Source organism: Necator americanus, chromosome X, assembly GCF_031761385.1.
Source record: "Necator americanus strain Aroian chromosome X, whole genome shotgun sequence".
Classification (NCBI taxonomy): domain Eukaryota; kingdom Metazoa; phylum Nematoda; class Chromadorea; order Rhabditida; family Ancylostomatidae; genus Necator; species Necator americanus.
In genome coordinates this window covers 6,487,208-6,503,497 of record NC_087376.1, presented here as the reverse complement: position 1 = coordinate 6,503,497, position 16,290 = coordinate 6,487,208, and the positions used below count along the sequence as shown (strand labels likewise).

At 37.7% G+C, this 16,290-nt stretch overlaps 2 protein-coding genes across 3 annotated transcripts; both read right to left on the bottom strand.

The window, feature by feature from the left end:
• Nucleotides 1-1,971: 1,971 nt before the first annotated feature.
• On the bottom strand, nt 1,972-4,699 carry RB195_021645 (uncharacterized protein; the record flags this gene model as incomplete). 2 transcript variants are annotated; one of them, XM_064208492.1, is made up of 4 exons in its annotated part: nt 1,972-2,089; nt 2,154-2,252; nt 4,005-4,141; nt 4,562-4,699. In XM_064208492.1, the coding sequence occupies 4 exons, from the start codon at nt 4,697-4,699 to the stop codon at nt 1,972-1,974; spliced, it is 492 nt and encodes a 163-aa protein (XP_064064372.1). The 2 variants fall into 2 exon arrangements, with proteins under 2 accessions (XP_064064372.1, XP_064064373.1); XM_064208491.1 differs by lacking the exons at nt 1,972-2,089; nt 4,562-4,699 and having other exon boundaries at nt 2,157-2,252; nt 4,014-4,139.
• A 7,581-nt stretch (nt 4,700-12,280) lies between these two features.
• Nucleotides 12,281-15,457, bottom strand: RB195_021644 (uncharacterized protein; the record flags this gene model as incomplete). Its single annotated transcript, XM_013451940.2, has 3 exons — nt 12,281-12,424; nt 14,035-14,183; nt 15,325-15,457. The coding sequence occupies 3 exons, from the start codon at nt 15,455-15,457 to the stop codon at nt 12,281-12,283; spliced, it is 426 nt and encodes a 141-aa protein (XP_013307394.1).
• Nucleotides 15,458-16,290: the final 833 nt, after the last annotated feature.

Here is a 16,290-nt window from a genome sequence, read left to right as displayed (position 1 = left end):
CACTTCCTTGCAATTGAACGAAGAAGTCAGATGTTATTAATTTCATCAGAAGTCCAGCAACAGAAGATCAAGAACTGAACGTAGTGCCCGACGGCAGGACAGAAGCAGACACTGACAGAGAATGACAAACGAAAAGAAGTAATCGATACTATCGTAGATCACATTTGATCAATAGCAGCAGCCACGAGTCCGCCATTGGTCAATGGGACTCCTACGACTAATTCCCGGCATTTTCCTTGTATCCAAAACGCTTCCAAAGTATCCTCGTAAAACACTTCAGGAAGATCCGTGTTCATTTAGATTAAATTAAATTAAATTGAAATAAATAAATGACACTTCAAAATCCCATAGCTGGCTCAAGTCGACCTGAACCCTTGTGCAGTCGCGTAACTGGATGCACTCCAATCGGCGCCGTGCAACTAACGCGAAGGAACGTTCGAGATGGGACCTTCCCTACCTCCATTCATCTTTACAGTTCGAGTGGACCTAGCGATAGCACCTCCTCGATCCTAATCCCGAGCCTCACTTCGCCACTTCGAGCGCATCCGCTTATGCAACTGTACCAATGTGAGGATCGTTTTGACCTGCCCGTGCTCCTTCTAATCGATTCACAAAGGAAGGATTCTTTTCTAGTACATCCATACTTTATTTATCCCATATTTTCACAAAATATTGTTTGAGATTGTAGTTAAAATGTATAGCAACATTGTCAGTCTATTTTCATGACAACAATATGTGATAATAAAATAACATCAATGTAAACGAGTGACGTGCACAGCTCAAGCGATGATCTACCAATCTATATTGTCTATATCTATACTGGAAAATAATATTTCTGCGTGGTATTTTTATTTTCTAAGCAAGCACTATTTGAAGAACAGTGTTCAAACGTACGAAGTGAAGTTTAAATTGAGAATTTGGTAGTCAAATTCAGTATAGAGGAGTTAGGGAGTCCAGTGCAATCAGTTACAGCATTTTCTTTTTCTTTGTAAGAGAATGTGTTGTTCGCGACAATGAAAATAAGCACAAAATAAAGTTAGATACGTAGATGAGTATGAGCGTAACTATCCCCAATTCCTCTTGATTGACCTGAAAAACGGCCTCATCGATCGAATTTCCCTACAAGGCACTTAACAACGTCCTGCGTGTGGGAGCGGGAGAAACAACATCAGTAGCCCACTGATGTTCCGTTCGCACGTAGACCCATCGTGCACTACATTCATCTAACACAGCTGCTTGAGGTACATGTACATAATACCAAGAGATTTCCTTTATAACTGCAGAAAAATGACACCAATCGGTTAGAGCACTGACATCAAATCTTTGATTATATTTGAAGAGCACAACCTGGCAAGATGAATATTATGAATATATATAAAATGAATATATTTGACATTAACTGCTATTTCCATTTGTGCAAGAGTGATGACAGCGCTTCATCAAATTTTTTGGCTTGCAAAAATGAATAAAATGCCGTTGACGCTGAATATGCTGCACATTCTTGCTAGGATATGTTTGGAGGACGACTGGTCGGATTCTGCTTCTAATTCTGAATACCCAATTCCACACTAAATCCATATCGTTCTCAACTAATCAGAATCTCAAAACAGCACTTCATTGCAACTCAAAATACATTCATACAGATGGATGACGACCAAAATACATCATTTTGTATTCTTGGAGGACGGCACAGACTTGGCATCAAAGGATACAGCTGAAGTGCCGCAACAAACAATCAAGAAACGCACTCGTTTACGACAGCCAAGTGATATACAGGAGATAGAACTCGAGCAAAACGAAAAATACAGTGAAAAGCAACCTAGGACATATGTATTGGATTTCTGAAGAAACAAAAGAGCTATGAGGTGGAGAAAGACAAAAAAATAACGGGAACAGAAATGAATGGGACTATCCATATAGAACCTCTCAACCCTCAAACCGTAGCAAACTTTTGGGATACGCCGGACTGTATCAATTATTAAAATTAACCGCCACATGGCTGAGAGGAACTGCGAACCATAGTTCTAGCCCATTTCGTACGACCGGAACATAACCCTCAGAATCCATATCTTGAGAAGAGCGAGCGTTTCTGTAGGTAGCGAAAAGAAAGAAAATGTGTACAGAACTTGTGTCGGCTTCATAGAATTTGTTGCCTCTTAAGCCTGAACATCGACAAGCTCAGCTGGTAGCGGCGCTTTCGGATGCTTGCTTTCGAAGTGCTGCTTGTACGTCTTCGGATCTGGCATCTGAGCCTTAAACATCACATTGGTGAATCACTCATATATCACCATATCTTAATATAATAGTGTATTAAAAAATCGCTACCATTAAAAAAACATCATTTAAATAGAGTTCATTCACATGTGTTATTAATCAACTCCATGTATGTTTTTTGTTCATTTGAAACACTTGCTACTGATTTAAATTACCTAGGCAATTGCTTGCTGATGTATCGACGTGCCTACACTGACCATATTCTATCATTCATAACATAACGGATAAAAATGGCATTAAAAAAACATATAAATAGAGTTCATTCACCAAAATGCTTCCGTCTGTCTGAGGACTATGAATAGTTTTAGTTTCTGCTAACTAAAATACATCACTTCTCCATACTTTAGCATCTTTTTTTACGTCCATGAAGTTGACCTTGCCTTTTACCTGTTGTTAATCTACAAAAATATATCATCATAATCATATGGGGAAAAATGAGTACAAATGCAACTAGAATTAATTGCAAACTAAACATTTTTCTGGAAAGAAATCGGATAAAATCTGATCTACTCAGATGCTGCTTGTGTATTTATTTTGCAATGTTATTCGAAGGGAATTGCTATACGAGGGTTAATCCCACACGAAAACAAATGGTCAAAATTACATTCATCACACGTACGTTTCTTTTTCAGTGAAATATATACTAATCTTGCGTGGAAAGATGTCTTGGATGAACCATTATACGGGATTCTGTTGGATACAAATTTGAGGGCATTTTCAAATTAATTCTCCATTAGAGATTTGATTCTGTAAATTCGATAACGGATTATGCTACACCAAATAACAACCGAACAGTAAACAACACGAAGCACTCAGTTGCCTTCCTTGGCGAAAGAAACATTTCGCACTAATTACCAACCTACACAAGAAAATCAGCACCGCATCGCTATCAGTGTACCTTTACGTTTGAACTACAACATTACCGCATCTACTAATTTCGTCTAGTATGATTATGAATAAATATGTTGAATAAAAGAATTGAAATGAATAAATATACCTACGGAATTAGGACGGTAATATGATTGTTGAAGTCAGCTAGGATCTTGTAACACAGTCCCAGGTTGAATGGATAAAATAAGAGGATTGAGAAAACTACGTGGACATTTTCTGTGGTTTCTCATGAGGAAAAAATCAATTCGTCCATTTAAGTATCATATTGTGTTGATGTGTCAGCATGTCCATGCGATATTCTCGCTAAACTACAAATAAACAATAGATAGAGACCGGTTTAGTTCTGCGCCAGGCGTTTCCATTAATACGAGAAAATATCATTCAGATCGGATCCGTAAAAAGAGGACCTTACGTTAACATGTGTTAAAACACTTCATTAATTAAAGCACTTAACATATTTCGGAAATTTGCCAAACTAGTAAAGAACGAGTAAAACGTAATTTTTGGTTCAACGTCAATTAACATTAAAAAAGAGAGTGATTTTGACCTTACGCGAAACAAAATATTTTTGCAATAATGAAACCAGTATAGGACATTTTCTAATGCATTAAAGATGTCAAAAATACAATGCCGAAGGAACCTTTTAAAAGAAAACTGGTTACAGGACCAGTCTCAAATTTGAAGACTTTTATGCTCGAATGATGATGCTCATTTCTTTCTTAACTCACCAACATTAGCTACATCACATAACAATAAAGAAATGTTCTTGAAATGATGACTAACTCTTCGAATAACATCACTATTGAAAAACTGAAGACATCAGCGACAAACAGACGTACCATACAAACCGTGCATTTGTGGTGTAGAGCTTTCTGAGCGGCTCCTTTCTGGTCGCAACCCTGGGATTTTTTAGCTGCCTCAGCCCTCTTTTGTGCCTTCTGCTGAGACTGGATCTTTTGATGACCTCGAGCCATTTCTGGAAAATAATGATGTTAACTAGGTTAGAAATAATAGCGCTAACGATGAATTAGTCATAACATCTCGGAACAACGCGGAAACTCATTACATATCGACCACAAGATCCTGAACAGCAACTGGTAAAACTAGATTGACGCTGTAAATGTGCCAAGCGAACGCCTTCATGTTCAAAGCAGGAAAATTAAAACGGTTAGGAAATAACGCAAACTATTTCCTCAATAGGATCACAATCTTTGAGAAAATTGAAAAATAGATGAATGCAGTCAGTCAACACCAACAATGAAACACAAAGACAAAAACGCATGTGCAAATACTCATGACGAGCAACTACATGAAAAGTAGATTTAATGGAATCGCAGGAATGATAAGGTCCACGAACGTAGTAAGGAATAACCACGAAGGTAATCGATCAACTGACTTCGACCGGATCAGACTGTTCCACGCAGTTAGCCACAGTTCGCAAGGAATCCGATCGGGAATCTTCAACGTGATAATGCCCAGAAGGAACAAAAAGTACGACGGAAACCTGTTCACATTTGTTAAGAACACCAGCCATATGTATGCAGTGCTTACAGAAAAAGAAAGAAGAAGAAAAAAATTGTTGAACCACGTTGTCTTTTGGCGGAACCTATGTCAAGGTGTGGATCAGTGGTGTAGTAATCGGATTCGTTTGGTAAAATTGAGATCAGTTGATAAAATCTACATACATAACGAATCCTAGGAGACAAATCCACAAGCATTCACAAGAACTAAACCGCACGAAACTGGTAGAGAGCGCATTGACGCGCCGCAATGCGCGACGCATCACTTGACCGCACATTCGTCAACCAGAGTAATTTCTTCAATTATTTTATGACGAAAGAGCAATATTTAGAGAAATCTTCAAATAATTTGAAAAGTAACCATGAGTCTACATCGGAATAATTGAGAAGTTTGGATAGCGTTGTCATAATCCTGAGAAATAGATCGATTACGCTGCACTAACAATATTGAATGCATGGAATCTAACCTTCATCACATGTTTTGTTATGTTTTTTTATCGAGCCATTTGTTCACTTTTAGCTGAACACTATGTATGATATTATGGAGAAGAATCATAGTGGACAAAGTTTTGTTTTTTAACTATGCACATGAAAATAACAGTCTAACACCGCAGTTTCTTGCACTGCTTCCGAAACCTGGATTTTTCTGTGTCTGCGACTACAAAATTGAGATTTGTAATCACGTAATTTCCAAACCAGATCGTCATGACTTTACCAACTACAAAAAAACACATCCTTACAGGTAGATATAAGAGTTCTACGTCTCACGTCCTTCATACACAACAAATTCGTTTGATTTGAGCTCGCTATTTACAATGAACTGGATTGAATTCCCACCAAAAACTGTTCTGAGAACGAGACCGATCCAGAAACGCGCGGATACTGCTATCCAATAAATAAAATCAACAATACCAAGTCAAGTGAAATTTCGAGAAAAAAAAAACCGAACGTTTAGTCACAGAAAATGTTGACTGTTCCTGAACGGTGAAAAGAGAACCGAGATAGTCGAAATGTCGACTTTTCGAAACAATTAGAAACGAAATCATCCCGAATATTAGCTAATTCAGAAGGTTTATAAGAAGAATCCGATGAACTATTTGATTAGACCGACATCTTCACAAACTTATTAATTGTCTGACCTTTTCGAAAAAAAAAGGAGAGAAAAAAAACTACAAAAAAGGAGGAACATGTGAAACAAGAACTTGAAAATCCAGAATAAAAGAACGATAGATGTTACCAGACAGTGTATGAAAGACGCCAGCAATTAAACAGAATAACTGACAGGTAGAAATAAACACGAAGTGAATAGAAGCTTTCTAAACTCTACAATATGCGAAGGGAATTTGATTAAAATGTGTCTTCATTCACTGTTTACTAGAGAAAATAATGTTTACCTATTCCAGTGAATGGTTACTCGAAATAAATTGTTCCATTTTGTTTGATTAATTTTCCCCCCAACACCTAAAATAGAAGGGAAAATAGCTGAAACAACTGAAGAACGGATAATCTACCCTTTTTCGGACTGAGAACGGAGAACAACACCATGGGAATTACCATTTCACATTCTAACTTCCCTTTCAGAACAAAGTGAACTGGTAACGAATGTTTTAGTTGAAACTAGGCCGACGGTGGCTATGAACCTACAGAAAGTTCTCGAGAAAAAAAAAAAAAGACAGCGGATATTTATCAGTATTGCACCTCCTCAATAATATATTCGAAAACAGGACCGACACATCAATCATTAATTAAACCGTAGAGTTAGTACGACAACAGCGAAAACAAATCAATACAGTACTCGTGAAAAAAAGTGGTCCACAGGATCGTAGCGTTTTAATTCCGAATCAATCCTGCACAAACATATTGAACAATTCCCCGCGCAACCACCGTTATCCAACGCTCAATAATCCTTTGAAAACATTGACCATTGACCTACTACAAGATTTTAGCCTGTTGTACTTTGTTTTCGTGGATTTCCGATGAGATTTGCTTTCATCGATATGAAATTCTAGGAAAACTGAATCTAAGAAAGGGTCAAATGTTGTTGGGGGAGCACTCAATACTGCTCTAATGAGTGCGCTTTAAAGCGCAGAAAATGTCCTTAGAGCGCAGAGATTGTTCTTATCCGTCAGATGTGGATTGAGGGAAAGCCACCTCTCAGGCTAATTTCGGTTCCCTTGAAAGTACTACATGATATGATTTGGCTATCCGCTCCCAGTAAGTTGGAGATTTAAGATTGTTTGGAGAGTTTGGTGATGTTAAAGCATTGACAGTTTCAGCTCGTTCTTCCTTTTAATTCTTAGTAACTTTAGCCTGCACGTCTGGATCCTCCAGCACTAATGCGTAGGTTTCGGAGTTTCGACTGACTCATTTACTCACTTCTAGTGATGGCCTGTCGATTTATGAATTATCGCCTTCTCAAATGGAAAAGTCATCAGTTTAAGGCATCACCCCTCGAATCTGACGTTATATGGATTTCCTATGGTCAAAGACTATACGGGATCGTAGATTGCAGAAATCCGAAAAGTGATCCCGCTCATTTCTTCCTAATCGCCGTAAAAAAAAACGGCCCGGAAGACGCGGGTTCGAGCGTTCCGGGGCGCTATTTTCTACAACGAGTTCTAATGGAGCGCGCCAACCTTGTGCACGCGCCGTATCTTCCGGGCCATTTTTTACTGCAATTAGAAAGAAATGAACAGAATCACCGTCTTCCCCATAATCTACGACCCTTGTAGGTATAACACACCCGGAACCTGTACAACCCCAGATTCGTGGAGTGAAGCCTTTAAGGGCCGTCTTTGTGCTCTGCGAACGTTTTTTGCGCTCTAAAGCACATTTCGATTAGAGCAGTGTTGAGTGCACCCCCCCTCTCAACTATATTTCGCAATCTAAAAACGTTCTGAATTTCAATATGAGCCTAGCATCTATTGCCGATCCATCTGGTTTGATGCAGTAGTTGTTTGGAAGACTGCCTGGGGCTAGGAGCTGCTAAAGGACCTCAATTTTTCCCTGTCAAAATTACCACACTTGGAACAACTGTTGGACTCCACTAAAGCTAGTGTGACTTGAAATACATAGTCAAAATGAACCTGAAGCGTGGTGCAGTTGCGTAAGCGGCTGCGAAGGAAGTGGCGCGGTGGGGCGTAGCGTTTGGAGACGAGGTGGGACCGGCACTAGCTCCACTCACCGCTGCACTTCGAGTGCAGCTAACGATTGTATCTGGTTGTGTCGACTACATCTAGTTATATTCAGCTAGTTCTGTGTGGAAATACTGTGCTGTAAATACGATAGAGCGACATTTTTGCTATAGCGCCTTTCAGATCCAACAAATTCTTAATTTCTCCAACTGGATTATAGCAGATATATTTTTGCTAAATTCACAACAGAATCGGTCCCTATCTTCGTCGTGCGCTCATAAGAGACTTGTTCTCGGTAGGACCGCTATACAAATTTCCGTACAGAAAACTCACAGAGGCGACTCTAGTTTAATTTTCTACCAAACGACAATCCGAACAATTTTTTTTCCGCACAAACTTAGACGGTCCAGATCATTGGAAGTAAGATAGGGTCAAAACGACGTTGAGTATGGTGCGGTTGCGTAAGCGGTTGCGCTCGTAGCGGTGCGATGGAGTAGCAGTTATGATCGAGAAAGGACCCTTGCGAGCACCATTCTTCGCTGCAGTTCGCGATGGTCCCATATCGATCCCAACCGCTTTCTCCACCGCGCCGCTTCGAGCGTAGTCGCTTACGCAATTGAACCGTGCGTCATGTCGTTTTGACCATACCGTATGTGTCTTCACACAACCTTCTTAAACATTCCGATGAGCGATATAAAGAATTAGGCGCGGACACTGATAAACAAGTTGAATGAGTATTTATTTTTGCGTGATTTTTTTGTAAATAAATCTTTTTCGTTTCAGTGGGTATCGCTTAAACATGAAGGACACCACATGAGCAGCTTGTTATAGTTCCTTCCATGAATGTTATTATCGAAATATTCACACTTTGTCGCTTTCCTAGTCTTTATAATTGCCTATATATTTATTTTATTCTAGAGCTAGTTCAGGTAGAGTGGTTTTCAAAAAGCTACTTTGAAAATAAAAATACGGTCATTCGCAATTTTCACTTAACTCGAAAACATTGAAGGAATCTATCAATTATCTCATCTCGAAAGCACAGTATCGAATTTAGCTGGGATAACGCTCTCCCTACTTGGGATTTTCGGAGCATCTCTGGAATCATAGTAGAAGTTGAAAAAAAAGACTTTAAATTTAATTTTGTGAACTTTATCCTCAGGACTTAGTAGTATTCGAGCAGGACAAAAAATAGTTCTCATGCGTTCTCTGAATTCTACATTCGGAAGCATTCAAAGAAAAGAATGAGGTTTAAGCGTTTGTTTTATGAGATTCATTATTGACAAATTCATTATGGTACCCAGAATTTATTAAAGGTTTCTTCCAGTTCCCTAAAAGTTCCTGAAAAAAGGTCACACAACATGTAACACAATAACACTTTTGTGGGCTACGATTTCTACTTACTACTTAGAAATTTACATCAGTTACATCGCAAATGAAATGTTGAAATGAAAGAAGTTGGAAGGCTACTAAGAAATCTGATGTATTTCAGTCCTGAACGAAGTTCGGAAAATGACATTCCATCGATCGCATTAATGACGTCCAACACATTACGACAATGAATTCCCATCCGGAAACGACAGTATTCTCATATTCCGCTCAATGTCACGTTTTAGTGGAATGGAAGAAGTACATGGAAGAAAAACAATACCGCTAATATGATACACTTTTATGTTTATTTTCAAATAGATTTAATGTCCGTAAAGGTGATTTAGGTCCGCAATCGTCAGAATTGATCTGAAGAGCACTTCGGAAGTTTTAAGGGAAATCAGTTCGATTTTTTCAAGTTAATTTTATCTAAAAATCATATGCATCTGGTCTATTTTCGAGCACAAAAAAGAAACTACGACAAACAGTCACAAACAATCATCAGTTCCACCATTTCAATTTTTCTTCGTTCTATCGAGAATTTTTGAGAGATCACAGGTGAAATTACATGCGTTTATTTCAATCCTTGGAAGTTGCACATATTATCGCTCATCCACGAGAGTACAGTATCTTCATGTAATTCAAATCTATAAATTAATCAATCTATTTACTGTGTAAATTTACAAACTGATCGAGAAATTCAAGTCCATAAACTGATCGGAAGGTTCCGTAGTAGATTTCAAATAAAAAAAAAGGTTTTTTTGACATCATGGTTCTAGGAATCTCATTAGAAACTCTACTTTAGCTCTGTTGTTGTCTGACACATTATTTCTATTATTACACTATTTCCTCGTCACTCTACCGAGCATTCTTTCATATGCATTCAAATTTCCTCCGCATCTGGCGGTTAACCAATCGTAACGCTACAGTAAGATTAAGATGTACATTAAATAGAAAAAAAATTGAAGTCGAACTAGTTAGATGAACGTCACTCCGAATCACTGAGGCATTCAGCGAACTCACATTGTCAGCACAGTCGTTGAGAGTATATGATGTGAATTTACGATCATATCATTGATGAATTCATCTTGTCTGCAGCAAATAAAAATGTTAATTTACAGTACAGTACGAAAGTTGTACCGTATGCTGGTCTAGCTCCAAATGTAAGGTTATTTTAGTAAGAGCACATTAAGGAGTGACATGCACACTTTAATGTGCTGTGCACATTATCACTAGTAGACAGATCACATTTAATTGACCTCTGGAAAGAGGTTAGAAAATTGATTTAAGTTAATCCAATTTGAACTTAGGTCAATTCGATCGGGATAATTTAAATTAAATTAAGAGCGCCATATTTTCAAAGATTTGCATGAGTTAGCCGTATTTTGGGTGTGATGTATGTTCTATAGTAAGATCAACTTATTTTAATAACACGCCTTTTTACAGAACTAGAATAAAATAAGGTTAATAAAGTCGTAATTTTTTTTGCGCTTATCAGGCGAATGTACTGACGTTGTGTGTTCCTATACTCCTATCAGGTTGGTATGAGTAAAATAGACAGCCATAAAATACGGTCAGTAGTTTATCTGGCAGTGCAACAGGAACGATAGCAAACTCCCCGTAACACCATCATATCACCTTGAAAAGAACTTTTAAATTTGGTCTAGTAAACTTTTATGGCAATTATTCTGTAGATAACCACATTTTATTAAGTTGTCGTGCACGAAAATTTCAGAAGTGCTCAACTAAAAACAAATAATACTAAATGAACTATAAGCCACCCATCTAAGATAATAAAAATGACCAAAGAACTAAATATTCAAACACAGAAAGCAATTAGTTGTGGGAAAAAAAAAACGTTGCTGCTCATAAGTAAATCCTCATCTTAATTTTAAAAATTCCGCAGTTAGTCGTGAAAACAATTCCTGCTTTAGAAAGAACTTGAATTAAAGGTGAACTGTAAAAATAAGAAACGAGTACAATCTTGGAAGTTCATAACTTTCTGGCAGAAACGTTAGTTCTTCAACGTAAATCCCAGCAAATCCAGAGGTACTGCCAGAGAACAAAAAACACCAAGCATAGTCATGATTCAGGGGAGATTTCAGGGAGAAAATGTCCTCTAACAACTAAAAATTCACTAATTTTTAGAAACTATACTAAGTAGTCTTTCGATATAAAAAAAAAAACTTATAGACGCACAAAGCGTCGATGCTGTCCCAATGTGGCTGAGTCGCATATTATCCAGACATTTTTTTTTAAAATTAAAATAATTATCGATCTCCTCTAACTTGAAGTCCTTAATGTAGCATTTCAAATTCGTTCACAGATATAATTTTCAAAGATTTATAAAGAAAATAACAGATGTAAAGAATTCTGTATTATACCTATGCATTATTGCATGCTCTTGCATAATATTTGCAACTATTTGGATTCATAAATCTCTCACAGATAACGTGCTAAACGTTCTTATTGACCTTAATTTACTTTGTTCACTAAAGGACACACTAATCGCATGATAAGGATTTGTGGTACTGGACAACTAATGACGTCATTGTTTAACGTTTCGCCAAAATGTCACTATCGATTTTATAACAACATCATAACAATGATTGGATCAAGTAGAAACAAAATTTCTCTCAGAAAATATTTGTATTTGTACTAAAGACTTGTACGTTCTTCATCATTAACAAATGTACGTAATTTTTTATTGAATATCTTAAATATTCTGCAATTTTTCGAACAGTTACTTGTAATGCAATGTAATATTAGGTTTGATGAATGTACATGACAGTAACCGAATTCAGAAAGCTAGAATTGACACGAAGGAGGGTAGCGGGGACATTTTACGCTTGGAATAAGTTAACTGGGCAATTTCACCGTAAGCAAACTGGTAATTACTCTTTGAAGAGTAAGAGTAAATTATGGAAAATGCTGAAATATAACTGAATCGTTCGTACTGCACAATTATAAGGCTAACGAATTGTTAACGCAAATAAAAGCGGAAACAAAAAGAAAAATGTTGGACACACATAGTACATGGTAAGGTCGTTAACATATATGATGATGATGGCAGTCAGCTCATTTCAACGGTTCATTTCAAACATTGTTTGCTTTTGGGATGTCCATACTGTTAACAATATCGTAGATGGATTGTCGATTACGTACTGAATCCACACGATTCAGAATTGATGCCATTTGCTGCTGGAATGCTGTGTCTTCCGCTTGATTCTGTGTCATACGCTGAAATTCGTACATATATCCATGAATTATAATTGAGCAATTAATCCATCCTTGAATTACGTAACTATGCCTGATCTCTAATGTAAAGTTAAAGCGTCCCGGGAAACATTGCAGCCGCCAAATCGGCGCCGGCGGGAATTCGAATGCAAACATGAACACGCATTCGCTGATATTCATCCCGGAAAAACGCTAATCCTCCACACTTTCTGCGCTTTGCTCAACATAAAATTGTTCAGATCTAATAGAACTAGATGTTCATAACGTGTGGTTACTGTGTAGCGAGAATAAAATCTCGGCAAATGTCTATTTTGAATATGAGAAAGAATTCTTTTCACATACATCCTATCAGATCATCACCAAAAGTTGATCTACCACTCTAGAATTTGATCTCTCGGTTGATCGAAATCCACTGTGGATATGAGAAATCTGATCATCTGATTTGATCATCAGCAGACAGCTGATCTACTCGGCAATCGATACAAGTGATCAGTGCAGGAAGTAAGATTTGATTTATCCGGACTATAAGTGTGTGTATTGAATAACCACATTTAACACTTCTCTAAAAATTTGAAAATTGTCAGTATTTGAGGAGGGGCTGCAAGAAATGAGATGAGGGAAATAAATCAAACATTTTCCTCGTTGATGTGTTCTCAGAAATTGAAAGAATTTCACTTGTGTTCAAGATATTTCTAATTTGTAACAAACTCAAAACTTTTGTGATCTCTTCAGCACAGCATTTCACTTCAGTATTACGATTTTTTCGTAAGTCATTTGCAACTTCACTATCTTTTGCAAATTCGGGGCTTCCACGCATTACGACACTTCCTCTTTTGTTCTCCTTATGTCCGTGTACTGAGATAAGAATGACTACGATACGAAACTAAAAGTCATGCTCAACGTATTACAATTCAAAACGAACCGATTCATAAGAAACAGTTCATAACATTGAAGGAAAAAAAAGATACGTCTAAATGAATTCCTATCATCAGAGATTGGTTTTAACGGCGGTAAAAACGAGATGAAACGAAAATGGATTCGGCCGCAAAAGGTAGAACGCATTCGGCGACGAATTTGCATTACAAATTCAAGTTTGAAGCAAGATTTATTGTCGACCTTTTGAGAAATCCAGCTCCATTCCACGAAAAAAACGGATGTATGTAACGTTCAATGTGCTGAAGTGACCAGAAAATTTGTTTATAACGTGAATATATAATGAAATTTCATGATTAATCAATAGTATCTTTTGTTTTAGTGTACTATTTATTAGGGAAGACCGAAACTCAATCACTAGCTTACAAACGATAAACATTTTGTTGATTCTTTGCGCTCTGGAAAACAACATATGTCGGCAAAACTTTCAATCTAAAGCTTCTAGTACATCAATTACTTGTACAAAACCAGTAATTTTGTGCAACAACCGGATTTAGGACACGGTGCTGACACCACGAACATCTCGATCAATCACTCGGACGATGACCCGAGTGTTTTCAAAACGAAAAACGAAATAAGAACGTTTATTGTAAGGTTAAATATCAAGGACTCACCGAATTATAGGTCGTAAGGTAGGGAATTTATATTTAAACGTTTATGTATGAAAGAAATCCTCTAACCTCATGAAAACTGCGTCGACGTTTTTCACGTTCCTCCTTCTGATGTCGAAGTGTCTCCATAAGTTTCTCATTATGCAATTTCAGTCGTTCCTCCATTTTTGACATATAGTCATTAAGATGGTCTAGTTGAGAGTCGAGTTTACGGATTTCTAAAATAATCCAAAATTACATCGTTCCAGTGGTTTCCTACAAGGACTTCATAGAGTTTTTCGACTTCTCAATCCTTAATCCTAGCGACTAAGTTAAAATCCGGACAGAAATCTAGCAGAACTCTGCAACTTCTACAGCAATCCCGTCCTTAAATGTCCCCCACGCAAAGTAGGAGCCGCTGTCACTGGTCAAGGACACAAAAGCGTGTGGAAGCCAACAGAACATTTTCAAAACTCTTAAATTTGTCAGATTATTCATAGAGCCTAACTTTATCACATTAATTATTTTGATTTCGTTTTTAATTCAAAAAAAAAACCCTGTAGACTCGTGTGCACAGCGCACACGTCATCGGAACAAATCAGGGATTTATCGTTACCTCTTAGTTCAACTTGATTATTCCAGACTGCAAGGATTGTCACAAAAGTGCAAGCAATTGAATGTTTACACAGCATTCAAGGTAGACACGTCTTCAAGAAGCAAAAAGTAACTGGTAATAAGTTTATACAAATAGCAACGTGACTAACTCATGCAGTACTTCCTTCATTTCTCAGAATACAGTTTTTTACTGTCTTTTCTGTGAAAGGTCCTAGTTGTTCGATATAGAGCAAAAAAAGGGAAGTAAATTCATATTGGCACGTTGATTTTACACTAACAAGCCACTAGAAGTTTTTCTGAGTTCTAATAAGTAGAGTGGGCCGGGTGTAGCGCAGTCGGTAAAAGGACCGCTGTGGCCGCACGTCGGTGGTTCGAAACCGCCCTAGTGCTAAGCGAACATTTCATCCCTCTGGAGACGATAAATTGGTACCAGACTTCGTGGATTGCAATTCGCAACTCGCAATTCAAGGATTGCTACGGTACAGACTTTACTTTTATTCTTCTAAGGAGTAGAGTTGTGGCATATTTTCAACATGTAAAGAAGAAAACCTGTTCGAAAATCCAAAGTAATTTTAGTACGTTTTCGCATAAATACCTCATAATTAATGAGAAGAACCTGTCATTTCCTAAGATCAACCAACGAATTGGCAGGAATTCGTTTTTATCAAATCATCAGTAAAAATTCAATTAATGAGAAGAATCTAGGATTTTCGATGAAGTTCGGAATAAAAGACAGCGTACGAAGAATTTATGTGCACAACTAACCCTCAGTTTCTTCAGAGCAATTCTCCTGAAGTGCTTCAAGTCCTCGTTGAAGCGCTGTCTGCACTCCATTCGACTCATTCAACGGTCGTCCACGCATACGAACTACTGGTTGCTGCTCCTCTGTGGATTCCATAGTCTAGGAGAGATCTATGTTAGAATGAATGTTTATGTGCACGATTTGCACGAATGAACGAATATATTCGTAATGTAAAGAAAGAAGATCTAAAAGACTATAGATATCAGCAAAAAAAAAAGAAGAAATACAATGATGATTGACTATTTGGTTGAATGGATGTATGAGTGTATCTAAAGTGTAGTTGGGGGGCATTGAACTACGCTCTAATTTCTGGAAGTGAATAATTAAATCAATTGGGGCTCTAAAATTTAAGCATTAGTCTTAGAGAATCTATGTCACGTAGACTAAAGCTAATAAGAGAAAAAAAAGGGAAGATAGAGCCTTTAGGAAATAAAAGCGCAGTTGAATGGCCCCAACTACACTTTACCCTATGCATGTAAGTGTGGATGAATGAATGGATGGTGGGACGGTGGGATGGATTGTTGTAGGGGGGGTTGGTTGGGGAGGACGGTTGATTAAACGCGGTGCGTTCCTAACTGAACAATTGAACAACGGCCCGCCCTATTAAATGATCGAGTTTCGCAACGCAATTGTGCAAATCGCGAAAACATGATGCGCGTTGTTGAGTTTTGTTTTGAATGAATTATTTGATAGGGAGGAAAAAAAAACAACACATACACACACACACATACAGCAATGCTGCCCCGTGCACCCACCGTCGCCCGCTGAATCGGCGCTATTTCACCCGGCACGAATCGGTGATTCTGATAAACGACATTGTGATCAGCTCCTAGATTAGTCACACCATAGAATTCAACGTGTTTTCTTCTTTAGATTTTCAGGAATTGCTAAGAAGTTCTAGCAAGAAGCAAAACAAAAAAAAAACGTAA